Consider the following 27,397-nt stretch of genomic DNA (forward strand, 5'->3'; position numbering starts at 1 on the left):
TACACATATGGGTAATTAAACATTTCCAGCATAAGCTTTATCAAAATCAAAATTCAAAAGAGTCTGAGGATTGGACCTCAAGGCCTTCCCTGGTGGTTAAGAATCCACCGTGCAGCTCCAGGGACACCGCTCTGACCCCGGTCCAGGAAGATGCCACATGCCTCAGACAACTAAGCACGTGTGCTACAGCTTCCGGGTCCAAGCGCCTAGAGCCTGTGCTCCACGACGGGAGGAGCCCCGCAACAGGAAGCCTGCACGCCGCAACTAGAGAGGAGCCCCCGCTTGCCGCAACTAGAGAAGAGCCTGTATGGAGCAACCAAGACCCAACACAGCCAGAAAAAAAAAAAAAAAAGACCGGACTCAAGACTAATAAAAACACTAACAAAAACAGACAGCTGTGGAGCAGACTTCGTACCAGGCGTGGTTCTGTTTAGCGAGTGATCTCATTTAAGAGATGATTTCTTTCTACCAGTGTGGCAGGTAGCCTCTAGGTACCTCCATCACCTGGTCTCCCTTTATTCACACCCTGGTGTCATCCCCTTCCTTTTGAGAACCAGCTCGACCTAGACTCCTTCCAGTCAACAGAACATGCTAGAAGTGAGCAGACGCCCGAGTAATCAGGGCCAGAGGCCCACCAGCAGCCCCAGGCAGGAATCCCTCCCCTTTATTCCCTGAGAGCTTTCAGACGAGACCACAGCCCTGGGGAGAGATGGACAGCAACCTCACGAGAGACCTGGAGCCGAAAGAACCCAGGAAAACCACCCCTAGACCTGTGACTCAAAGAAACTGGGAGAGAAAGTAATTTTCAGCTGCCATGCTTGGGAGTAACGTGTTACGCAGCAATGGACAAAACGAATACAACCACTCCATATCACTGGTTACAACGTCACCAGTCAGGTCAAAACACAGTTGCTACATGCGTACTTCATAATCTTATAAATGTAGTTTTCATAATAAGCATGTGACTATGTTTATTGCCAATTTTAGTTTTATACTTATGTAAGTCACATTTTGGTATGAAGGGCTTCCCAGGGCTCAGAAGTAAAGAATCTGCCTGCTAGTGCAGGAGACATGGGTTCAATCTCTGGGTTGGTAAGATCCCCTGGAGGAGGAAAATGGCAACCCACTCTAGTATTCTTGCCTGGGAAATCTGATGGACAGAGCAGCCTGGTGGGCTACAGTCCATGGGGGTCACAAATAGTTGGACATGACTAACGTAAGACAACGCTGGGGGGAGCTTCCCTGGTGGTCCAGTGGCTAAGACTCCATGCTCCCCAAGCGAGGGGCCTGGGTTCGATCCCTGGTCAGGGGACTAGATCCCACATGCCACAACTAAAGATCCCATATGCCATAACTGAGACCAGTCAGATAAATAATAAATACTTAAAAGACAACCCTGGGTGCTTCCAATACGTTTCTTTAAGATGACATATATTGCTAAATTTTGAGAAACACCAAAGAGCTCTGTGGGTGCCTCTGTGCGTGCGTGTGTGTGTGTGTGTGTGTGTGTGTGTGTGTGTGTGTAAGCCTCAGAACTCCTCTTCCTGCAACCCAAGTGTGATCTCTTAAAAACTCAAATGTGACTGTGTCTGTTCTGTTCACTGCATGCCTCATGTTTGGCACATCTGCGAATAAATCAATGACTGTCCTGCCCCAGTGTAAAACCTTTCCATGATTCCCTGTCACTGTAGGGAGGAAGCCCAAATTCTTCACAAGGCCCAGAGCCTCTGTGGGGTCCACTTCTGCAGCCTCATCCTCTCCCACAAAGCCTTGCACCTCACTCCCTTCTGCCTAGAACTCTCCATCAACTCTGCCCTTCCCACATCTCCTGGTCTTTGCCGTGCCAATGAATCTCTTAAACATCCCTTCTCATTAAACAGTCAGCTGTGATCTGTAGTTTGGGACCCAACTCAGGACAGGGTACCACAAGGGCAGGGAGTGTATGCATCCTTTCCTCCACTCCATCCCTGGCGTGCAGCACCAGCCTGACACAGGGCAGGTGCTTGGTGAATCTGGGCTGAATGAATGACCAAGACACGGGTCGGCTGGGACCTAGTCTTCACGCTGCAGAGCCCCAGGGAGATGAATCAGCTCACCAACCAGCAAGGCAGTGCGGGACGGTGCCATGCCAGTCTCAGTTGAGCGATGGGAGCCCTGAGGGCCAAAGATAACTTTCTGAGTTGGCACCGAGTCATCCAGGAAGCAGGAATTTCTGGTCCAACATTTTCCTTAGCCAAGGTTCTGATGGGCAGAGAAAGCTTCTTCCCAGTAATGAAAGCAGGTCTCTCAAATGCTTTCCTTTTCCTGATGCTGGAAATGCAGCAAGAATAAACCATCTCCAGAGCCATAAGGACTGTGCTGACTCAGCCTCGGATGCTCCTGACCCTGGGTCCTCCTCCCTTGACCCCTGTCTCAACCACCTGTCCCCTGCCCAGTCACTCCAGTTTTTTTATTCTCCTTCTTACTGGAAACTGGTGGATTTCTCTGTTGATGGTCAGTCTCCGCCATGAACTTTGTTTTGGACACAGCTGTATCCTTACCATCTGGCCAATCTGAGAGCTTCCAGAGCCTCATCTATCACGTGCATGCAATTAACACAACTCAGAGGTGAAGAGACACAACAAGGTCTCAATAATAATTAGTATTATAACTGGGGTGACTTGGCAAAGTGGAGGAGAGGTTCAGAGCCTGCCCAGGACACCACCTACAACAAGTGCTCATGAAGGAGAGTTAGCACTATTGCGGAAATGATCACAGTAAGCAAACTTTGCTTCTTTTTCAAAGTGGTGGACATAAGTGTGAGAGCAAAAACTGTGAGCTGAGCTGGCAGGAAACAGGTGACCTGGCTGGCTGGCCACCTCCCTCATCACACTCCTCATTTACTTTTTTTTATAATTTCCTGGGTTTGATGAGCTGCCTTTAGAGACAGGATACCTGGTTTCTCAGCCAGCCTTCGCAGCTGGCTGCCTGGGTTTCCCGTCTCACCGCCCCTCCGCTGCCAAGTCGTCATACATGCTTCGGGGTGTTGTTGAGAACACGTCAGGGAGGTGAGTGCCCCTCCACCCCCGAACACCTACAGACAGGTTGAAGACCCGTCCCACTTTTAAGGGCCCCTCTGCAAAGCTCTGGAGGCATGAAGCCCATCTTGGTTCAGAGATCAAATTCTCCCTAGCGTCTCTATTCAGGATACGTCATCCTCATACCTGGCACACGTAAGTGTTAGTGTTAGTTGCTCAGTCATGTCTGACTCTTTGCGACCTCATGGACTGTAGCCCACCAGGCTCCTCTGCCCATGGAATTCTCCAGGCAAGAATACTGGAGTGGGTAGCCATTCCCTTCTCCAGGGGATCTTACTGACCCAGGGGTCTAACGCAGGTCTCCTGCATTGCAGGCATATTCTTTATCACTGGAGCCACCAGAGACGCCCCAGGTACTTGGCAAACCGAGACATCCCATAGAATCTGGCTGTAACCAATGACATCGGGAGTGCTTGAAAAATAAATACCCAGCTAGACGCAAAAGTCAAAGATGAAAAAGAAAAATAGAAAAAGTAACATAGAACAGGCAACCAGGCTGGCAAATTAACTTCAAATTCCTTCAACAGAATGAGTTACACAGCATAGAGGGAGAGAAATGGATTTCAGTGAAATGACTGGACTTTGTATCCAATCCATGGTTAACATACACCTCACATACAAAACCAGAGATTATTTGAGAACTGCCAGCTACACAGCCCTGTGGTCTCCCATCCTAGCCCCAGAATTCCCATGCTAGTGTCCATCTGCAAAACACTATTTCAAGAAAATACACACAACTATTTAAGACCCATACAACCAAAACGTTTTGACCATTGTCAAGATTTTCCAACAGCTCTCATTCATTAAAAAGTCAATTTAACTTTGAGGTTTCCCTTCAGCCGTCAAAAGGCCATGAGCACCTGCAGAGGACCGCTTCAGCAATTTTATTTTTGAACGACTGACTTACACTTTAAAAAGTGAAGAGACCCAGAGATGCTTCTGCAGAAACACTACATTCTCTGCTCTTGGTATCATGCGGTGAGTTCCGCTTACAAGCTAAGGAGAAAGTTGGTGACCCCTTGACCCCGCTGCCTCTCTGGGTCCTCCACGTGGATGGGCTTTTGGGGACAGGAGTGTCAGCCTGTCCACTGGGAAAACTCTCCTGGCCCTAGAATCCTGTTGGTTTATCCTAGAGGGTCCTCTGGAGGCTGCAAAGCTAGCACACAAATCTGAGTGGTTTTTGCGAAAGTGGCCCTGGAGGTGCGGTAAGCAGAACTGAAAGGCGTGGCCACTCTTACTCTGATTTCCACCATTACTGCTACTATTTATGCTCAAACATTTGCACAACACTTTTTGTCATCAATGCCCCCCACCCCACACCCTCCCGCCCCATTCAAGTAACTTAAAAAATTCCGATAGCAGTCTAGATTGGGGGACCTGGGAATTTAAATTCTCTAGAGTCAGATAAACCTAGGTTAGGTCCCCTGCTCGGTCATTGCTAGCCGTGTGCCCCTTATCGGACATATTTACTCTGTTTCGGCCTCAGTCTCGCATCTGCAAAATGGGCTGGCACGGGAGAGTTAAAAAGCTTAAAAGGCGAACGCTGGGCCCAGGGCAGAAATGCGAGCTGGCGTTGTTAAGAAGACGCCTTCTTTCCAGAACCAGGAGGAGGCGGGCGAGCTGGGGGAGCGCGGCCCGCGGTGCGCGGACGGGGTCGTGGGATGGGACGGGGTGGGGGTCAGGTGGCACGCCCCGCGCCCGGGCGCCCGGACTCACCAAGGTTTCCAACTCGCCCTTCGCCAGCAGCTCGTACTTGGGGCTCGAGCCCCAGAAGGCGAGCTTCTGCAGCAACTTGGAGAAGCGTCCTTCGAACATAGTGAGCGGGTGCAGGCCCCTCGCCCAGCTTCCCGTCCCGCCGGCGGCCGCCTGTGCTTGCGTCCCTCGGTCCCTGGCGTGGCCGGGGCTGGCTGCGCGCGCCCAAGCCTCCCGGGCCAGGCCCAGGTTACCAGGTAGCCGCCTACCTGCCTGCCGCAGGTGAGGCCCCGCCCCCGGGGCGGAGCTGCGCACAGGGAGGCCGTCGGCGCACCTGGCCCCGCCCCTCCCTGACTTTCCCGCCCTTGAGGGGCCGCGGCGGCCCGGAAGGCCCGGGGGCTGCAGAGGCACCTCAAAGCTTGGGCTGTTTCCCAAACTTGCCCAATCTTGAGATGCAGCTGGAGCCGGGGGGTTGGGGTGGAGATGGGCGATAAACCAGACCCCTCCCTACCCTGAGTCACTGAGCGGGCCGGGAAGCTGAACTTTACCGAGCACCCAGGTGACTCTCCTGGGGAGCCACGTGAGGTCAGCTAAGATGCTGGGAACACGTTTAATGTGAGCTGAGGCTCCTATAGCTGCTGGGAGGCTCGGGAGCGGCCACGTGGCCTCTGTGAACGCGATTGCCAGTTTGTTATTGCAGGAGAAGGCAGCTTAAGACCTCCCCTCCAGGAAGGGCCCTGGGAGGGAACCCCATGAGCTGGACAGCTTGAGGAGCTGCTGCCTTTGGGCTACACCTGGTGCTGCATGGTCTATGAACTCTTTATTCTCATTTGCAGAGCGGGCTCCTGTGTTTGCTAATCGTGGGACCTGGAGCAGGTTTCTTAAACGTTCACAGTATCAGTTTACTCATCTGTAAAACGGCCACCATGATGGCACCTCCTTCATAGTGAAATTGAGAGGAAATCTGGACCGTCTTACATGGGAAGAGCTCAAGGCAGGGCTTGGCATAAGGTATTGGGTATGGGGATGGCATATTCACTCTCATCACTGGGCTCACATGGCTCCCAAAGCTTGTGGGTGAATGTGCAGTGTAGACGGTTTTTAGCCTCCAAGAGGATATACTGAGATGTGTAAGGGCTTCGACTTCATACAGCATGGGAATCCAGAACAAGACCCACTGCTTAGTAGGGAAGAGGCTGGGCTGCTATTCTGTGCCTCAGTTTTCTTATCTGTCGAGTGGGGTTACCTAAGAACTGTAGGGCAGGGCACGTGTATTTGTCCATTAAATTGTGCTGCCTCTTCGGAGCAAATGTTTGCCACTTCCCCCAGCTGCTCCCCAAGGGGTGGCCACGTCAGCCCCACTCAACCCAGTGGGTTCTAGAAGCCGTTCTTGTTTCTCCCACCTCTTCCCCTCTTTGCAGAAACGACGCTGCCCACTTCCATCAATTCAGCAAAGGCCCAGAAGTGACGGGAAAAGCAAGACTCTGGTGTGAGTCAGATTTTAATCCCAGGCCTGTTCCTAGCCGATGGGTGACCTTGGGCGATTCTTATCACCTTTTTGCACCTCAGTTTACTCACCCACAAAATGAGGGTGACACCACCTATCTGAGTCAGGGTCTGGTGCCTCCAACTGAGTGCTTTGGGGAAAGTTTGATAAACAGATTATTTGTGAGCAGGGGGTGATGTGTTGTGCAAATACCTTTGCCTTGAAAGCTCCACCTCAGCTCCAGCTCAGATTGTCAAGAATTTGTGGGTCAGGCGTGAAAATGTCCAGGGCATTCAGGAAGCAGATTCTGGGCAGTGGATATTGTGCAACATTCAGACCTGTTGGGATTAAAAAAAAGAAAAAGATGGAATGGATTACAGAGAAAGTAGTTTAAGAGACCAGCTTTGTGCCTGGAATGGCTGAATGGACACTGTTAGGCTTAAGCTTGCTTAACTTTTCTTTTTGTTGCCTTGTGATCAGAAAATGTATCCATACACAGGTCTGTGAACCTTTCTTAATTTACTGAGACTTTGTGCCTGATGTGTATGCAATTTTTATAAATATTTCAATCTCACTAGAAAAGTTGATATATTCCTTGGAAGGGTCTTGGTAAGCTGTACTTTTCTTTGTAAATTTGTTCTGTATTTATTCACTCTGATTTTCTGGCTCCATTGCTCATGTCTTTATTTTTGACCACTTGACCTGACAAAGGAGGATAAGAGAGAGTTTCAAATTTCCCAGTTGAATTGCTTTCCTGTCCATTTTTCCCTTTTGCCTGCAGCCTATTGGATTCTAGAGTCCACTCTCAAGGAATTAATTCAGACAAGACAGGGAATTCCCTGGTGGTCCAGTGGTTAGGACTTGGCACTTTCACTGCCAAGGGCCTGGGTTTGATTCCTGGTTGGGAACTAAGATCCCACAGGCTGAGTGGCATGGCCAATAATAATAATAATAGTAAAACAATCTGTGATAGGAGAAGCAGAGCTGAAAATTAAAGGAAAAAGAATTCAGACAAGACAGTTGCTGCGAGACTTTGAGGTTGGCAGCTCTGAGAGTGATGGATCCTGATGCTCTGGCCAGCCCAGAGAGACAAGGGTACCACTCAGCCCAAAGCATCTGGCCTTTCTTGAAATATCAGCTCTGGGCACCTTGAACAGTGAGGTCACACTCTTCAAGTCCCATTCACTCTCGGTATGAAAGTGGTGTCATTTCATGATCCATAAATTACCTCCCAACAACACACCCTGTTGGGATACCTCAATGCAATCCCAAGGCACCTGAAATATATTTGGTAATAAACCTCACTGGGAAATTCTAAGGTTGGAATTTGAAGGCATCCTATTAACAAGAGGTACAGAATACAAGGGCTACATGAGTACTGGAGTGGGTTGCCATTTCCTTCTCCAGGGGATCTTCCCAACCCAGGGATTGAACCCGGGTCTCCTGCGTTGCAGGCAGACACTTTACCATCTGGCCACCAGGGAAGCCCATATATATGTGTGTGTGTGTGTGTGTGTGTGTGTATGTCTACATATATTAGTTTTAGAACTTCGTTTGAAGTTGATGCTCTTTGCATAGACCCTCAGTTCTGTTTGTTTTTTTATTTTTTTATTTTTATTTATTTTTTTTTTATTTTATTTATTTTTTTTCCAGTGGGTTTTGTCATACATTGATACGAATCAGCCATGGATTTACATGTATTCCCAATCCCGATCCCCCCTCCCACCTCCCTCTCCACCCGATTCCCCTGGGTCCTCCCAGTGCACCAGGCCGGAGCACCTGTCTCATGCATCCCACCTAGGCCGGCGATCCGTTTCACCATAGATAGTATACATGCTGTTCTTTTGAAATATCCCACCCTCACATTCTCCCACAAAGTTCAAAAGTCTGTTCTGTATTTCTGTGTCTCTTTTTCTGTTTTGCATATAGGGTTATCGTTATCACCTTTCCAAATTCCATATATATGTGTTAGTATGCTGTAATGGTCTTTATCTTTCTGGCTTACTTCACTCTGTATAATGGGCTCCAGCTTCATCCATCTCATTAGGACTGGTTCAAATGAATTCTTTTTAATGGCTGAGTAATATTCCATGGTGTATATGTACCACAGCTTCCTTATCCATTCATCTGCTGATGGGCATCTAGGTTGCTTCCATGTCCTGGCTATTATAAACAGTGCTGCGATGAACATTGGGGTGCACGTGTCTCTTTCAGATCTGGTTTCCTCAGTGTGTATGCCCAGAAGTGGGATTGCTGGGTCATATGGCAGTTCTATTTCCAGTTTTTTAAGAAATCTCCACACTGTTTTCCATAGTGGCTGTACTAGTTTGCATTCCCACCAACAGTGTAAGAGGGTTCCCTTTTCTCCACACCCTCTCCAGCATTTATTGCTTGTAGACTTTTGGATAGCAGCCATCCTGACTGGCGTGTAATGGTACCTCATTGTGGTTTTGATTTGCATTTCTCTGATAATGAGTGATGTTGAGCATCTTTTCATGTGTTTGTTAGCCATCTGTATGTCTTCTTTGGAGAAATGTCTGTTTAGTTCTTTGGCCCATTTTTTGATTGGGTCATTTATTTTTCTGGAATTGAGCTGCAGGAGTTGCTTGTATATTTTTGAGATTAATCCTTTGTCTGTTTCTTCATTTGCTATTATTTTCTCCCAATCTGAGGGCTGTCTTTTCACCTTGCTTATAGTTTCCTTTGTTGTGCAAAAGCTTTTAAGTTTCATTAGGTCCCATTTGTTTATTTTTGCTTTTATTTCCAATATTCTGGAGGTGGGTCATAGAGGATCTTGCTGTGATTTATGTCGGAGAGTGTTTTGCTTATGTTCTCCTCTAGGAGTTTTATAGTTTCTGGTCTTACATTTAGATCTTTAATCCATTTTGAGTTTATTTTTGTGTATGGTGTTAGAAAGTGTTCTAGTTTCATTCTTTTACAAGTGGTTGACCAGTTTTCCCAGCACCACTTGTTAAAGAGGTTGTCTTTTTTTCCATTGTATATCCTTGCCTCCTTTGTCGAAGATAAGGTGTCCATAGATTCATGGATTTATCTCTGGGCTTTCTATTCTGTTCCATTGATCTATATTTCTGTCTTTGTGCCAGTACCATACTGTCTTGATGACTGTGGCTTTGTAGTAGAGTCTGAAGTCAGGCAGGTTGATTCCTCCAGTTCCATTCTTCTTTCTCAAGATTACTTTGGCTATTTGTGGTTTTTTGTATTTCCATACAAATTGTGAAATTCTTTGGTCTAGTTCTGTGAAAAATACCATTGGTAGCTTGATAGGGATTGCATTGAATCTATAGATTGCTTTGGGTAGCATAGCTATTTTGACAATATTGATTCTTCCAATCCATGAACGTGGTATATTTCTCCATCTGTTTGTGCCCTCTTTGATTTTTTTCATCAGTGTTTTATAGTTTCTATGTATACAGGTCTTTGTTTTCTTTAGGTAGATATACTCCTAAGTATTTTATTTCTTTTTGTTGCCAATGGTGAATGGTATTTGGTTCTTTTTCTCTTTCTGTTTTTTTTCATTGTTAGTATAATAGGAATGCAAGGGGATTTCTGTGTGTAATTTTATATCCTGCAACTTTTATATTCTTGATTAGCTCTAGTAATTTTCGTGGTAGAGTCTTTAGGGTTTTTCTATATAGAGGATCATGTCATTGCAAACAGTGAGAGGTTTTACTTCTTCTTTTCCTATCTGGATTCCTTTTACTTCTTTTTCTGCTCTGATTGCTGTGGCCCAGAATTCCACACTACTGTTGATAGTAAGTGGTGAGAGTGGGCAACCTGTCTTGTTCCTCGATTTCAGGGGAAATGCCTTCAATTTTTCACCATTGAGGGTGATGCTTTGCTGTGGGTTTTGTTCCATATATAGCTTTTATTATGTTGAGGTTGTTCCTTCTTTCTGCTTTTTGGAGAGTTTTAATCATAAATGAGTGTTTGAATTTGTCAAGGCTTTTCTGCATCTAATTGGAGATAATCATCAATGGTTTTTCATCTTTCAACTTGTTTAATGGTGGTGTATTACATTGATTGATTTGCGGATATTAAGAAATCTTGATTCCTGGGATACAAGCCCACTTGGTCATCGGTGTATGATTTTTTTTATATGTTGTTGGATTCTGTTTGCTAGAATTTTGTTAAGGATTTTTGCATCTATGTTCATCAGTGATATTGGCCTGTAGTTTTCTTTTTTTGTGGCACCTTTGTCTGGTTTTGGAATTAGGGTGATGGTGGCCTCATAGAATGAGTTTGGAAGTTTACCTTCTTCTGCAATTTTCTGGAAGAGTTTGAGTAAGGTAGGTGTTAGCTCTCTCTAAATTTTTGGTAGAATTCAGCTGTGAAGCCATCTGGTCCTGGGCTTTTGTTTGCTGGAAGATTTTTGATGACAGTTTCGATTTCCTTGCTTGTGATGGGTCTGTTAAGATCTTCTATTTCTTCCTGGTTCAGTTTTGAAAAGTTATACTTTTCTAAGAATTTGTCCATTTCATCCAAGTTGTCCATTTTATTGGCATAGAGCTGCTGGTAGTAGTCTCTTATGATCCTTTGTATTTCAGTGTTGTCTGTTGTGATCTCTCCATTTTCATTTCTAATTTTGTTAATTTGGTTCTTCTCTCTTTGTTTCTTAATGAGTCTTGCTAATGGTTTGTCAATTTTGTTTATTTTTTCAAAAACCAGCTTTTAGCTTTGTTGATTTTTGCTATGGTCTCTTTAGTTTCTATTGCATTTATTTCTGCCCTGATTTTTAAGATTTCTTTCCTTCTGCTAACCCTGGGGTTCTTAATTTCTTCCTTCTCTAATTGCTTTAGGTGTGAAAAGATTCAAGAACTGTTTAATAAGACCTAGAAGAAATAAAAAAGAGTTAATTAAAAATGAATAATGCAATAAGTGAGATCAAAAACACTCTGGAGGGAACCAACAGTAGAATAATGGAGGCAGAAGATAGGATAAGTGAGGTAGAAGATAAAATGGTGGAAATAAATGAAGCAGAGAGGAAAAAAGAAAAAAGGAGCAAAAGAAATGAGGACAACCTCAGGGACCTCTGGGACAATGTGAAACGCCCCAACATTCGAATCATAGGAGTCCCAGAAGAAGAAGACAAAAAGAAAGGCCATGAGAAAATGCTCGAGGAGATAATAGCTGAAAACTTCCCTAAAAGGAGGAAGGAAATAGTCACACAAGTCCAAGAAACCCAGAGAGTCCCAAACAGGATAAAACCAAGGCGAAACACCCCAAGACACGTATTAATCAAATTAACAAAGATAAAACACAAGGAACAAATATTAAAAGCAGCAGGGGAGAAACAACAAATAACACACAAGGGGATTCCCATAAGGAATAACAGTGATCTATCAATAGAAACCCTCCAGGCCAGAAGGCAATGGCAGGACATACTTAAAGTAATGAAAGAGAATAACCTACAACCTAGATTACTGTACCCAGCAAGGATCTCATTCAGATATGAAGGAGAATTCAAAAGCTTTACAGATAAGCAAAAGCTGAGAGAATTCAGCACCACCAAACCAGCTCTTCAACAAATGCTAAAAGATCTTCTCTAGACAGGAAATACAGAAAGGTTGTATAAACGTGAACCCAAAACAACAAAGTAAATGGCAACAGGACCACACCTATCAATAATTACCCTAAATGTAAATGGGTTGAATGCCCCAACCAAAAGACAAAGATTGGCTGAATGGATACAAAAACAAGACCCCTATATATGCTGTCTACAAGAGACCCACCTCAAAACAAGAGACACATACAGACTAAAAGTGAAGGGCTGGAAAAAAATATTTCATGCAAACGGAGAGCAAAAGAAAGCAGGAGTCGCAATACTCATATCAGATAAAATAGACTTTCAAATAAAGGATGTGAAAAGAGACAAAGAAGGACACTACATAATGATCAAAGGATCAATCCAAGAAGAAGATATAACAATTATAAATATATATGCACCCAACATAGGAGCACCGCAATATGTAAGGCAAACGCTAACGAGTATGAAAGAGGAAATTAATAGTAACACAATAATAGTGGGAGACTTTAATACCCCACTCACAACTATGGATAGATCAACTAAACAGAAAATTAACAAGGAAACACAAACTTTAAATGACACAATGGACCAGCTAGACCTAATTGATATCTATAGGACATTTCACCCCAAAACAATCAACTTCACCTTTTTCTCAAGTGCACACGGAACCTTCTCCAGAATAGATCACATCCTGGGCCATAAATCTGGTCTTGGAAAATTCAAAAAAATTGAAATCATTCCAGTCATCTTTTCTGACCACAGTGCAGTAAGATTAGATCTCAATTACAGGAAAAAAATTGTTAAAACTTCAAACATATGGAGGCTAAATAACACGCTTCTGAATAACCAACAAATCATAGAAGAAATCAAAAAAGAAATCAAAATATGTATAGAAATGAATGAAAATGAAAACACAACAACCCAAAACCTATGGGACACTGTAAAAGCAGTGCTAAGGGGAAGGTTCATAGCATTACAGGCTTACATCAAGAAACAAGAAAAAAACCAAATAAATAACCTAACTCTACACCTGTTTGTTTTTTTAATGGCTGAGCATACAAGCAGTAATATAATCATGTCACGGATGAAGAAATTAGAATTTAGAGAAGAAAAGCCACTTTCATTGATTAAGCAAATATTTTTAAGAACCTGCCACATGGCCATGGAGACCAACCACGGATACATGTGACCTCTGTCCCTTCTGTCTTTCATCTTATCTCCCAGTGGGTGTGACAGGCTACAAACAAACCAGACTGTCATGCAGTTGCAGGCAGTGGATGTAGTGGGTTGAGTAAAGGGCCCCCTAAAAGTATTCATCCATGTCCCAATCCCCAGAAGCTGGGAGATGTAACCTGATTTAGGAAAATGATCTTTGAAGATATAATTAAGATAAGGATCTCAAGATGAGATCATGCCGGGTTAAATGGGTGAGCCCTAAATCCAAGGACTGGTGTGTCCTTATAAAAGACAGAAGAGGAGAGACACAATACGGAGGAGAGACCTCATGAAAATGGAGGCAGAGATGGGAGGGATGTGGTCATAAGCCAAGGACCACCTGGAGCCACAAGAGGTAAGGCTGGGTGCCCACCCTCCGCCAGAGCCTTCAGAGGGAGCATGGTCCTGCCAACACCTTGATTTCAGACACCTGGCCTCCAGACTGTGGGAGAATTTCTGTTGGTTTGTGGTCATTGGTTGTGGCTGCCCCAGGAAACTAGCAGAGCGAGCAAGGCGATAAAGACAAGGAAACGGAGTGAGGACTGGAGAGTGAGTGGGGCCCCTGTCACTTGAGCAGTCAGGAGAGGTGACGTTCAAGCAGAGACCTGAACGAGGTGAGAAGTGACACCTGTGGATATCTGGAGGGGTGGGGGGACAGCATTCCAAGCAGAGAGAAGAGACGGGATTGAGTGAGACCTGCTTCTGTGAAATGACTCTCCCATTTGCACCCAAACTCTGGCCACCCTCCCCACCCCACGCCCACGCCGAGCCATATTACCAGGCATCCTTCACACTGTGTTCTGTCCCCTCCCACTGTCCTTGTTTGCTGAGTGATGGGGAAACGCTGGCTGAGAACTTCCCACAGCTGTGGGCATTTCTGGGTTTCTAAGGGGCTTAACTGCGCCGGGGAGACCAGCCCTGTGGAACCTGATGCCAGGTGCCAGGTGAATATGCCTTGGGTCTTGCTAAACACCGAGAGGTAAACACCGCATACTCATGTCACCCCTCCCTCCTCCTACACCCCTGGTAGGTATCACCGGCCCATCTCGGGGTGACATTTGCCCACTGGCTGGGACAGGCCTGGGAACCCTTCTACTTATTACACTTTATTTTTTTTTCAATTATTTTTATTAGTTGGAGGCTAATTACTTCACAACATTGCAGTGGGAACTTATTACACTTTAAATAGCTACCAAGTTGTTTAGGCCTGGCACCTGAATAAACTTGTTTACTGAAAGATCTTCAGAAGAGGAAGGAATGACCTTGGGTGGGGGCAGATATAGAACCTTCTAGAAGGCGATGGTATGGCTGAAGACCCCCACTTAAATCCATCATTTACATGAGGATTTACTTTTTTTTAAACTTTGTATTTTGTATTGGGGTACAGCCGACTAACAGTGCTGTGATAGCTTCAGGTGGGCAGTGAAGGGGCTCAGCCGTGCATATACATGTATCCATTCACATGAGGATTTACTCTTGGTGTTCTGTATTCTGTGGGTTTTGACCAATGTAGAATGTCATAGAGCCATCATTATAGAATCAACCAAAGGATCTCACTGCCCAAAAATCCCCTATTCATTCCTCCCTCACCCCAACCCCTTAGCAACCACTGATCTTTTTACTGTCTCTATAGTTTTGCTCTTCCAGAATATCATAGAGTCAGAAATTTGAAAATATACAGTTTCTTTTGGCTTTTGGACGCAATCAGTTCAGTTCAGTCACTCAGTCGTGTCCGATTCTTTGCGATCCCATGGACTGCACCATGCCAGGCCTCCCTGTCCATCACCAGCTCCCGGAGTTTCCTCAAACTCATGTCCATTGAGTGTAATAGAGAGTTCAAAATTCTCAGTGACTCCCTTTGAAAGTTCAGAGAGCCCCAGGGCACCCCGCTTAGGTGGTGCTGAAGGGGTGTGGTTAGTTCTCAGCCAAGTGGCTGTTAGAATGGCCCCTCTGTCAACCGGAGCCTCCTCCCCTACCGCCCCTCAGTCTCCTGGCTGTTTGTCAAACAAGCTGAGCTCAGTCCAGCTTCCCCTGTCTTTGAACTTCAAAGGTGCCTCTGCCAGCTGCGTTCTCCCCCAGCTACTCACAGGACCCAAAATGCCCTCCCTTTCAGGCCTAGACTTCAGTGTCTACTTTGTAATAACTCATGGAGCGGAACTCCCATTTTGTGTACTTTTCTGCGGGTAAATTTTGCTGCAATAAAAGATTCTGTTAAATAGAGAGCAGACTTGTGTTTGCCAAGGAGGAGGAGGTGGGAGAGGGATGGACTGGGAGTTTGAGGTTGGTAGATGGAAACTATTGGGCTTCCCTAGCGCTCAGACAGAAAGGAATCCGCCTGCAGTGCAGGAGACCTGGGTACAATCCCTGGGCTGGGAAGATCCCCTGGAGAAGGGAATGGCTACCCACTCCAGTATTCTTGCCAGGAGAACTCCATGGACAGAGGAGCTTGGCGGGCTACAGTCCATGGGGTCACAAAGAGTCGGACACAACTGAATGACTTTGAGAGACAAACAGAAGCAAACTATCAAACAGGATGGGTAAACAACAAGGCCCTAATGTATAGCACAGGGAACTATATACAATATGCTAATGGGAAATAATACAAAAACAGAGGCTGTGGACCTGAGTCACTTTTCTGCAGAGATTGGCACAACATTGTAAATCAACTATACTTCAGTTAAAACATTCTGTTAACATTTAAAAAAAGGAAGCAGATGAAAGTTGAATGAGAAACAAGATATTTACACCATCTTAAGTGTGTTTCCACAAGACAGTTATGAATTACAAAGGGAAACAGTCACTCTAGATTGGAGAAATCTGGCCGACTCCACATTGACAAAGGGATCAGGGTCGCCAGGACCGCCGTTGGGATGAATGACACTGTGCACCTCAGATACGATGCACTGAGGGAGCATGGCTTCACTTTGGGGGACCCCTGGCAAAGTGCTGAACCCAAGTCCCATCATGAGGAAGCGGTTTCCCATTGGAGGGCATCCCAGGGAGTAACTGGCTCCTCTCTTCAGAAATGTCTGGAAAGGCCATGGAAAGTTCCAGAGGGACTAAAGACTCATAACAATCAAATGCAAATGTAATCCTGGACCAGATCTCAGAGTTGGGGAAATGTCTTTATCATTGGCTATAAAAGATATTAGGGTTTCCCTGGCAGCTCATCGGTAAATAATCCACCTACCAATGCTGGAGACGTGGGTGTGATTCCTGGGTCTGGAAGATCCCCGGGAGAAGGAAATGGCCACCCGAACCAGTATTCTTGCCTAGAGAATTCCATGGACAGAGGAGCCTGGTGGGCTACAGACCAGGGGGTCACAAAGAGTCAGACACCACTGAGCGATTAAAACAACAAACACCACACAGGACATTAGTGCGACAGCTGGTGAATCTGGGGATGCTCTGGAGACAATAGTATCGCAGTGACGTGAACTTCTGACGCTGACCACTCTTCTCTAGTTAGGGAAGAGAATGTCGCCTTTGGAAGGGCACCCTGACGTTCTTAGCGGTAAAGGAGGGAGGGGGAGCAAGAAAGTGGGGAGGGGAGCTAGCCCACAGACTTGGATAATCTAGGAAGAATATACGCAAATCTGAAAAGGTCCCGTAGTGTATGGCTCCACCTATAGAACATTCTCGACAAGATGAAATCAGAGAGATGGAGAGCGGATTAGTGACTGGCGGGGGTTAGGGGTTAGGGTGTGACGACAAAGCAGCGAGAAGGAGACCAATGTGGCGATGGAGCACCTCTGGAGCTGGTACCTTCACCAATCTGTACCTGAGATCCAGCACCTCGGAGACCACGCCCCAACACGGTGGCGTGTCAATTTCCCGGCTTTGTGGTTATGCAAGACGTGACACTAGGAGAATCTGAGTGAAGGGGACCCAGGGCCTTTATAATTTTTAGAGCTTCCTATTGAGCTGCAATTATCTCAAAATAAACAGTTTAAAAAGTAAGAGAAATAGCATCCCACTTCTGTCACCCTGTTCCCCCCCACCCCACCCTGCCTTGCTTTGGGTCATCTGTAGCTGCCAGCCGGGACACAGAGAGACTTACGATAACCAGCCTGGGCAGCCACGGGGGACCCGGTTTAACCAGTAGGCAAGCTGGTTCACTCATTCCACAAACATCTGAGAGGCTGCTTGGGCTGGGTGACGGCTCTGCTCCTGCGGCGCCAGGCCCTGCCCTCACTTCATCCTCAGGACACCTGCCTGGTTTGCCGTCAGCACCCCTCTCCCAGAAGCGGCTGAATGATGGGGTCCTCCACCCATATGCCCTGGGACCCCCTTTCCTGTTTGTGAGCTCCCCCCTCTGACCTCCAGCACCTGCCAGCGCAAGATCACGGCGCCTGGAAATGTGCTTCCCCAGGTTCCCCTTGACCAGCATGGGCAGAAAGCCCACTCCTTCCCCGGGGAGGGACAACCCTAGAGCCTCCCCGCCCCGGGGCCGGGCTGAGCCTGGGACCTGGCCTGAAACCTTGCTTCCACAATTCCCCTGCCTGCTTCTGCTGGAAAGACATCCTTAACAAAGCAAGCCTCATCTCAGGCTCTGCTTCTGGTGAACCCGACCTGGGACCCAACCGGAGGCACAGAGTGGTTGAGTGACTTGGCCGCAGCCACACAGCCAAGAGCGTGAGCCGGAAGTTCTACCCCCTGAGTCTGATGCCGGGACCTGCACATCTGACTGTCAGGCTGCCAGCCTCTGAAAAGGGGCTCATTCTCCCTTCAGGAACCTGCTCAGACTGTCTCCCTCTGCCAGGCTCTGAGCTGACGGAGGGCTAATGGGATCCTCAAGTTCCTTGTCAGACACTCTCAGCCGACTTAGGAAGGCAGACCCAACCTCACCCACGTGATCAGTCACCAGGTCAACAGTCCAGCATGGAGGACCCACTGTGTGCCTGAACCGGGCTGTGTGCTCGGAGGGAGATGAGCTAGACGTGGTCCTGCCCTCCATGAGCCCCGGGTCCCAAGGAGAGGCCCACACGGCGTGTGTCACAATGTCATGCAGGACCCAGTGAGGACATGAGGGGGCATGCGTCAGTCTACCCGGTGACTCAGGGGAGACTCCCAGGAAGGTGAAGTGGAGCCGGGGCTGGGGAAACAGAGGAGCGGGGCGGGGGAGGAGGGTGGAGACGGAGAGTCTGGACAGGGGCAGCTGCACAGTGCCCACGGCTCCTGGTTTGGGCTGAAAGGAGGACGCGTCATAGCAGGCAGCATGCCACTAGCAGCATGGGGGTCATGCCCACGGAGGTGGCCCCATCACACCCTCCGTGGGACGCCCTTGGTGTGGGGTGCAGGCTTCACTACATTGGGACCTTGGGCCACGTTTGTCACCCTGTCTCATTGCTAAGAGGGAAACTGTACATACCTGGTGGGTGGTCCTGGAGGTCAGAATTACCCGGCGCTGAGTGAGCCCAGCCGGGATCCACGGGGCTGCCAGGTGGGCTCAGGCAGGTTGAGCAGAGGTGGGGGGGGACCAATCGCATCACTGTAGATTCACAGAGGCTCGAGGCAGAGAACAGGCGCCCTCTCTGAACCCCTACAAAGCAGGGACTGGGTGGACTAGCAGCGGTGCTGTCCACGGGTGCTGTTATCATTGTAGGGCCCACGCTAAGACCTGCCGGAGGGGGTCCTACGTTTCCTATATTTAACTTAGAAAAAATCCTGTCGACTCTTCAGAGTCTGGTGAGCGTCATGGGATATGATAACTTAGAGAAAAAAAAAAAAGGTTTTTCTATCTTGATGAACTGTCCACTTCTTTCTCAGCATGGAACTTTTAGTCTTAGCTGTCAGGAACCTCGGTGCTCTGGTTAGCACTCAGTTAATGCTAAGCTTCACCCAGCCGTATCAGTTACCAACCTCCTGGCTACAAGCAGCAGAAACTGACTCCGGTATTTTAAGCAAAAAAGGGAATTTTGTGGAAGGATATCAGATCTGCCAAGACCACGCAAGGGGATGGAGAGAGACCATCCTTCTCAACATCCCCAGTGGGAGTGGGGTGCTGCCCCCAGTCCACCCACCTATCCAACCAGCAGAGAGTTGCTGAGTGGGAGGAGCCGGGAGTGGAGCAGTGGTGATGGGAGACATTGATGGGCAAAGACCACAAGTGTTCTCTATATGCGGGTATTTTAGGGTAATCACCTCCTCCCACTTTGCTGGAGTTTTTCTCAGTGTCTTGCTTTGGGTTGTCCCAAACCCAAAGATTTGAACGCAGGTGGTTTATCTGAGAGGTGACTCCCAGGAAACACTGGCAGAGGGAGATGAGGCAGGACTGGGAAGGAACCGACAGAGGGGGGCATCTGGTCTACCCTGATGGGGGCTGAGTGAGCCCTCAAAGGGGAGTCAGCTGTTCGCTGGAAGCAACTTTCTACAGAGGTCAGGGATTGGGGACAGTGCCACGTCTGCTACACCAGGCTTGAGGTGTACACAGGCAAACGTTTTCACCCCTCCCCATATTCCATGTATTGATAAGTCTGCTCTGTCTCGCTCTGTTGCATAACACAAGTTATGAGCTCCGCAAACCTTTCTTTCCCCTTTGTGCCAATTGCTGTGCTGCTGGTGGAAAGAACATCAGCAAGATCAGGAGGAGGAAATGCTTTTGTCCTTGGCAGCTTCAGAGAATGAGATTCTATTCCACCCCAGGAAACCATCCTTGCAGTTGTTAGGATTTTTACTTGGTTGAATGGAAATCAAAGTCTTAGAGAACCACATAAAACAATGGCACCGCTTAATGAATGATTTGCCAGATGCATCCCTTGGAACCACCAGCGGGACGAGGAGTAGAACTTGCCACCCTCCCCGGGTTCTGCCTTGTGTCTGCTCCAGTGACAACCCCGCTCCCCACAGAGGGGCCGATCCTCCCGACTCGGTATGCACCTCCAGTGAGATGCACTGGCTCTCATATGTTCATCATCACTTCCCATGTCCTGTATATTTCTTTAACCAACACATTTCCCATTGCATATCTGTTTCCTGGGGCTGCTGTAATAGATAGTCACAAACTTCAGTGGCTTGGTTCTCTTACAGGTCAAATGTCTGAAACAGCCTCACTGGACTAAAATCAACTAAAATCTGCAGGGTGGCATTCCTTCTGGAGGCACTAGGGGAGAATACGTTCCTTTATCTTTTCCAGCTTCTAGAAGCCATGGCATTCCTTGGCTCATGACCCCTTCCTCCATCTTCACAAACTGCAATGCTGGCTGGATCTATCTCATGCTGCTTCACCCTGTTGTCAGCCCCCTGCCTCCTATAAGGACATTGTCGTAACACTGGACTGACCTGGCCCATCCAGGATCATCTCCCATCCCCAGGTCTTTAACCCGGTCACACCTGCAGAGGTCCTTTTGCCAGGTCAGGTCACATATTTACAGGCTCTGAGGACTAGCATGTGAATACCTGTAGTCAAAGCTATTGGTTTTCCAGTGGTCATGTATGGATGTGACAGCTGGACCATAAAGAAGGCTGAGTGCCTAAGAACTGATGCTTTCGAACTGTGGTGCTGGAGAAGACTCTGAACAGTCCCTTGGACAGCAAGATCAAACCAGTCTATCCTATAGGAAACCAACTCTGAATATCCATTGGAAGGACTGATGCTGAAGCTGAAGCTCCAATACTTTGGCCACCTGATGTGAAGAGCCGACTCATTGGAAAAGACCCTGATGCTGTGAAAGATTGAAGGCAGGAGGAGAAGGGGATGACAGAGGACAAGATGGTTGGATGGCATCACTGACTCAATGGACATGAGTTTGAGCAAACTCCAGGAGATAGCAAAGGAGAGGGAAGCCTGGCATGCTGCAGTCCGTGGGGGTAGTAAAGAGTCAGATACAATTAGGTGACTGAACAACAACCTTTGAAGGGCTGCTATTTAGTCCACTGTTCCACCCATCTTTTTCCCTCCACCCCTTACATTATATCTGTTGAGACACCCAGGCCATCTGACCTGTAGCGTCCCTACAGGCTGGACTTTGCTGGCTGTGTACTCCAGGCCCAGAGCTGCTGCATGGCCTCTGTCCTGGGAATTTCCTGCAAACTGGCAGTGGGACCCAGGGGCTGGATTGGGCTCAGGCCCCATCCCCTTGGTCTTGTGGGCTTGCATCAGGACCACAGACCCCATCGTGGCCGGTGGTCTCTTTTTGTGATGTCAGTATCATTGGTGTTCAGTGCCCAGATCCACTCACTCCCCACTGCATTGCAACACTGATGTTCCAGTCCCGTCTCCTGCAGTTTACTGTGTTAGTGGGAATACTTTCCTCAAGAGATGCTTTCTGTTACATATAGTATGTCACCAGTGGAACAGGGAGGCAGAATGACTGCCCGACTCCTTCTCTTTACCACTTTTCCGACTAACAACCCAGTTCATATCATCCTCTGAAGGAGATCCACTAGTTTTTTAAAAACATGTCCTCTCTCTCTATTAGATTTTTTTCATTTTAAACAAAGGGTTTGAGAGCCCGTGTCCTATTTAAATTAACTATTTTAAAAATGAATATTTATGTTTATTTGGCTGCACCTGGCCTTAGTTGCAGCAGGTGGGATCTTCAGCCTTTGCTGTGGCATGCAGGATCTCTAGTTGCGTGTGTGGGATCTAGTTCCCTGACCAGGGATTGAGCCCAGGCCCTCTCCATTGGGAGCACAGTCAGCCTCAGGGCCACCAGTGTGCGTGCATGTTAAGTCACTTCAGTCCTGTCCGACTCTTTGTGACCCCATGGGCTGTAGCCTTCCAGGCTCCTCTGTCCACGGGGATTCTCCAGGCAAGAATACTGGAGTGGGTTGCTGTGCACTTCTCTAGAGGATCTTCCCGAAACAGGGATCGAACCCACCTCTCTTATGTCTCCTGCACTGGCCGGCAGGTTCTTTACTGCTAGCGCCTCCTGGAAGGCCCTGGGCCACCAGGAAAGCTCCTAAATTAACACTTCTTAACTGAAGTTTCAGAACCTGGGGGGACAACCACACCTGGTCAGTAAGCCCCGACCTCCTGCTCCCTCTACAGCTGCCCCACCCCCGGGCTTCAGGAACCCCCAAGCTCCTTGACTGTTCCTGCCTACTGTCTCCCCGCAGTCCCCGGGGGAGAGGAACCTTCATGAGGCTCCCAAAGGCATCTCTGCTCTTGCAGCTCAGAGGCCCCCTCCCGCCTTCTCCCTGGGACTCCAGGGAGCCTGTTGCTCTGAGCAACCATGAGCTCCTCCTTACCATCTCTGGCCACGTCAGTGCCTGTAGCCTCCCTGCCTCAGGGGGACTCCCTTCTCTTTCTAGAAGCCCCCATCTCCCACTCCCTCCTAGGATGCTCTGCCTCTGCCCCTGCCCCTGCCCCAGCTTTGCTCAGGGGAAGCAGGCTCCTGGTGACCTGTTTTGGGTGGCTTCCCAAGCATCCTATGAGTGATGGTGTGTAGGTCTGGCCACCTCTGTCGGCCCTGACGCATCTGTTGGATAAGAACAGCTAGTCCTTCCAGAACACCTGCACCAGGTACCATCCTAGGCACTTAACTAGTCTCACCTCACAGCTAGACTAGGAGGCTGGCGCGGTCATCACACATTTTCTAGAAGATGAGACTTTGGCTCAGGGCCACCTTGGGAGTGGGAGGAGGAGCCAGGACCCACCCACTGACTGCTGGGCTCCTGAGTCAGCTGGAAAACAACGCCGCTAAGACCAATCCCTCAGCATCCTTTGGGGAAGGAGCCGGAACCTGCATAAGGAGTCAACAATGTCAGAGGGTACTCACTGCCTTGGGAGCAGTAGTTCTGGAGCTCTGGCCAGCATGAGTCACAGGAGGGTGTGATAAAGCACAGACCACCGGGCTGACCCCAGAGTCCCTCACTCAGTAGGGCTGGGGAGGGCTGAGAACCTGCATTTCTAACGAGTTCTCCTCCAGGGATGCTGATGCTGCCTGTCCCCCTTTGGAAACGGCCTGCCTGCTGTGGAAGAATAGGGGCCAGGCTCCTTCCCAGGGCACATGGTGTGGTGGTTCCAACACAAACTCCCATCCAGGTGGTCCTGTGATAACATGTGTGTGTGTGCGTTCTCAGTCGCCCAGCTGTGTCTGACCCTTTGTGACTCCGTGGACTGTAGCCCACCAGGCTCCTCTGTCCATGGGATTTCTCAGACAAGCATACTGGAGTGGGTTGCCATTTCCTTCTCCAGGGGATCTCCCCAACCCAGGGATCAGACTCACATCTCCTGCATTGGCAGGCAGATTCTTTACCACCGAGCCATCTGGGAAGCCCCAATGATAACTTTATGATCATGTTAAAACAAAACAAACACAACCCTTCATCTGTTAGAGATGCATTCTGAAGCATTCACAGGTATTGTATATGTCTGGGATTCACTTTGAAATACTCCAGACTCTACCTCTGCAAAAGGTTGAAGGTCTAGAGGAAGCAAGGGTAGCTGGCTGATGAGTCCAGAGAGTTTCATTCTACCAGTTTCTACACCTTGTTTATATGTGAAAGTGTTATTCATTCAAGTGTTATCAACCTTGTTGATTTCAGGTAGGGGAAAAGCTCTGGCTCCCCACTTAAACTGACCTTGAGCTAGAAACTTGCAGCATCTGAGCCTCGATTCTTTTTGCTGTCTGCGCAGCTGAAGGCATCTTTCCAACTGGGTTGTCGAGGGCACCATGGATAAGAGCTGTTAGTACTCACTTTGGCACGTGACCCATGAGACTTTAATTCCCCAGACATACTCTCACACATCCTCCAGCCCGACTTGGCCAAGCCAGCACCTACTGGGCAGGGGACTCACCCATCTCAAGACACCTGTTCAACAAGTTCCTGGGATGAGTGTGGAACTTTCCAGAAGCCTGCCCATCTGCGAGCAGGCAGTGTGGCTGTGGAATGTGGGGTGGGGAGGCTGTGGGTGTGTTCTTGGGATGTGAGGCTTCTAGGGAGTCACGGGCAGGTTGGCCGCTTGGACGCCTCACTATTGCCTCCACAATACAGCCTGGACTTGCCAGGGGTGAGGGGGGCAGGGGGGTTCTTTACAGAGCCACCAGGTCGGAGGCAGGAGATCTCTGGTTTTTAGTTCAGAGGTGGTTCCGGTGGATTCCATGGGGCCTTCAGCTTGCCAAACCGTCTGCGGTCAAGCAGTGCTGTGGCTGGTGTCCTGTGTTGTTTTGGTTTTGATTACAAAAAAAACGAAACCCCGTTTGTGCTAGCCCAGGGCAAAGTTGGGGCAGCCAGTGACTGGGAAACCTGGAGCTGTTTCCTTGAACTTCAATGTGGGGAGGGCGGCCAAGTCTCATATCGGTTGGCACCAACTGAAAATCTGTCAAGAACGTGTTGGCTTCGCTCTCTTTTTCCGTCTCCTCTTCCTGCTCCTCCTCTTTCTCCGAGTCTCCCTCCCGTCCCTCTTCCTCGTGGACAGGACAGGAGGTGGCCTCCACAAAGCACCAAGTCCTACCCCTCTGTCTGCACCACCAGGGCTGGCTGAAGTTTGCCCAGCATTTTCTGTGTGCCAGGTCTTGGGCAAAAGACTTCACCACCTAGATTTCATGTAATCCCACAGCAGCCATAGAAGAAGGTACTGCTTTCATCCTTCCAACTTCCAGAGATGAAACTGAAGCACTGAGAAGCTCAAGAAGTTACCTGAGACCATGTTGTACATTCAAGAGCATCTTCTTGGGGGGAGGAATCTATTGGCTCAGCTTGAGTCAGGTGACCTGTTTCTCCACCAATCAGCTGTGGTGAAGGAGGCAGGTCTCAGAGCATCAAGGTGGCAACCTCCAGGCCCAGCATTAGAGAACTATTCTCAGATGGGGCGGTGAGCCTGGCACCTGATCCCACTCTGTTCCTTTCCTCCTTCCTGAGTAGCCTCCCATGGACACAAATACCTGCAGCATTTGTCTTCCCACTGGTGAAGTCCGATGGGGCTGGAGTTCAAAGCCTGCCTCCACCATTTTCCTGATGGTCTACTTTTGGGCAAATGACTTCACCTCCTTGAGTCTCAGTGTTGTCTTCTGTAAATGGGGATCATAAGACTGGCTTCTCAGAGACATGTGTGTGCTCAGTCACTTCAGGTGTGTCCAACTGTTTGCGACCCCAAAGGACTATAGCTCGCCAGGCGCCTCTGTCCATGGGGATTTTCAGGCAAGAATACTGGAGTGGGTTGCCATTTCCTCCTCAAGGGCATCTTCCTGACCCAGGAGTTGAACCTGTGTCTCCTGTGTGTCCTGCATTGACAGGCAGATTCTTTTACACTGAGCTACCTGGGAAGCCCTTCTCAGAGACATGGGGAGAAGTAAATGAGACCATAACCCAGGTAAACCCTCCAGTGGCTTCCCATTGTTTTCACGGTCAAGTTGAAACTGAAGGTGTAAACTGGCTGGCACCTTCTTAACATCCTACCCTGTATCTTCCCAGTGCCAGAGTACCCCTAATCCAGCTGTACCTCTGCCTGAATGCCTTCCCTCTTCTTCCCAATCGATGTTAGCAGACCTGTCCCCAAGTGGGCTGAACTGTGTCCCCCTAAAAGTTGTGTCCTCATTCTGACTCCATGACCTGTGTATGTGGCCTTATTAGGAAACAGAGTCTTTGCTCACGTACTTCAGTTAAGGATCTTGAGATGAGATGACCCTGGGTTTAGCACAGGTCCTAAATTCAACCATGTGTCCTTACAAACCAAAGGAGAGTGAAATTTAGGACACACAGACACAGTGGGAAGGCCATGGGATGACGGAGGCAGAGAATGCAGTGATCCATCTAGAAGCTGAGGAATGGCACGGGCTATCGGCCAGCCCTGGAAGCTGGAGAAGGACACGGAACCGCCTCTGGAAGGGACCACGCCTGCTGACACCTTGACATGGACCTCTGGTCTCCAGAGCTGGGAGAGGCTAGATCTCTGTTGTTTACAGGAATCTGTATGGTAGTTACAGAAGACTCCTACTCAGGAACTCGGCTCAGAATCACCTCCTCTGGGAAGCCCTCCCTGGCTTCTCATCCTGCACAAATGCTGAGCCTACAGAAGCTTTATCCTAGCCTTTCCACCGTGCCTGTGATCATCCACACACCTGTGTCTCCTCCTCCAACCTTTGCAGGGGAATCCACACTCCACAGAGCACCAAGCTGTTAACAACAGGTGACACCCTGATGGTGGAATTTCAGGAAACAGACTCTAGGCGCCCAGAGGGAGAAATCTGTCTGAAGCTGGGTGCCACCACCGTCTCACCCAAGGGCCTGCTCAGCTATTCCCAGGTGGAGGCATGCAGAGGCCTTGCCTGGGGTGATGAGATAAAGTCTGTCCTGCACTATGTCCCCAAGAATCCCACCCCCACTCCACCCCCACCGCCTTCCCTTTCCGTTACCTGGCTGATCTCTGTGAGATGTTCTAGAGAAAAGGTCTGGGGTTGGGAAGATCCTGGCAGCTCTGATGGAAACTGGCCCCAGGGAGGACTGTGACCAACTCAGCCAGCCCGACAAACAGAAGCACTATTTCATTGTTTATTCCTACAGAAAAGCTGACCCCGAGGGTGAGGCTCATAGTCCCTGTCCTCAGCCACATGCCCCTGGGGTCCAGCAGTTTTTCAGGTGCCTTGGAGGAGGCCAGGCTGACTTGCCCGCAGTTTGCTGGCTTCTGGGGGCCCCGCAGCTCTCTCAGAGGCTGGGCACCCCTCACCCCAGGGCCTCCACAGCTGTAGGGGGGGGTCCCCAGACCTTCTGTGTATGGCAAGAGACAAAACCCCAGACTGGGGGTTCGGGGGAGTGGGGCTGGCCTCTCGTACTTCCTGGAGACTGGGAACATGGCCAGTTCCAGCGGGGTGACCCTGGGTGAAGAGCTCTACCCCCTCAGCTTTCTCTGTGGAGCCAGAGAAAACCCCCAGGCTCTGTGGAGGGTGCCAGCTTCCTGGTGGTGGGACCGCACTGTGGTTACACAAGGTGTGACCACATGGGAGGCGGCCTCTCTGGATTCGTCTTTGCATGTCCTGTGAATTTACTATTATTTCAAATTAAAAATTTAAAAAATTATTTTAAAAGAGAAAAACAGGTAGGGGACCTTAGTATGAAATATAATGACTTCAACAGTTAATGTCAAAAAAAAGAGAGAGAGCAGCTGGGTTCTTTGTTTTCTACACTCTTTCTCAGAAAGTCCTATAATGTGTACTTCCTGGGAGACCAAAGATAACTATGTAATATCTGCTCCTCTGAATGGCTGCAGATATGAGAATGTCATAATCAAGTCAACTATTTCATCCAAAACTCAATAGCTAGATGTGTTCATAAACCACACAAATTAAAGACTTTCTCCCTGATTAAAAAGGAGAGAGAGAGACAAAGTTTGTACCTTCCAGAGGGGTCAGAACTGGAATTGGTTTACTGGCTCTGTGATCCTTGCTAAATGATTACTTCTCATGCCTTAGTTTCTGCCATCTGTAAAATGGGTGTCCA

At 48.5% G+C, this 27,397-nt stretch overlaps 1 protein-coding gene and 1 non-coding gene across 3 annotated transcripts in view; one reads left to right on the forward strand and one right to left on the reverse strand.

Moving 5' to 3' along the window:
• ATP2C2 (ATPase secretory pathway Ca2+ transporting 2) overlaps positions 1 to 5,050 on the reverse strand; it is a 74,860-nt gene extending 69,810 nt beyond the window's left edge. For both annotated transcript variants that reach the window (XM_043435705.1, XM_043435704.1), the window contains exon 1: positions 4,794 to 5,050. In XM_043435705.1, coding sequence (XP_043291640.1) covers positions 4,794 to 4,892 — 99 coding nt within the window. In that variant the 5' untranslated portion in view covers positions 4,893 to 5,050. The remainder of the gene's footprint in view (positions 1 to 4,793) is intronic.
• Positions 5,051 to 7,091: 2,041 nt separating this feature from the next.
• On the forward strand, positions 7,092 to 7,164 carry TRNAE-UUC. Its single transcript has one exon. It is a non-coding gene; the product is annotated as a tRNA-Glu (tRNA).
• Positions 7,165 to 27,397: the final 20,233 nt, after the last annotated feature.

Source organism: Cervus canadensis, chromosome 18, assembly GCF_019320065.1.
Source record: "Cervus canadensis isolate Bull #8, Minnesota chromosome 18, ASM1932006v1, whole genome shotgun sequence".
In the NCBI taxonomy this organism is placed as follows: domain Eukaryota; kingdom Metazoa; phylum Chordata; class Mammalia; order Artiodactyla; family Cervidae; genus Cervus; species Cervus canadensis.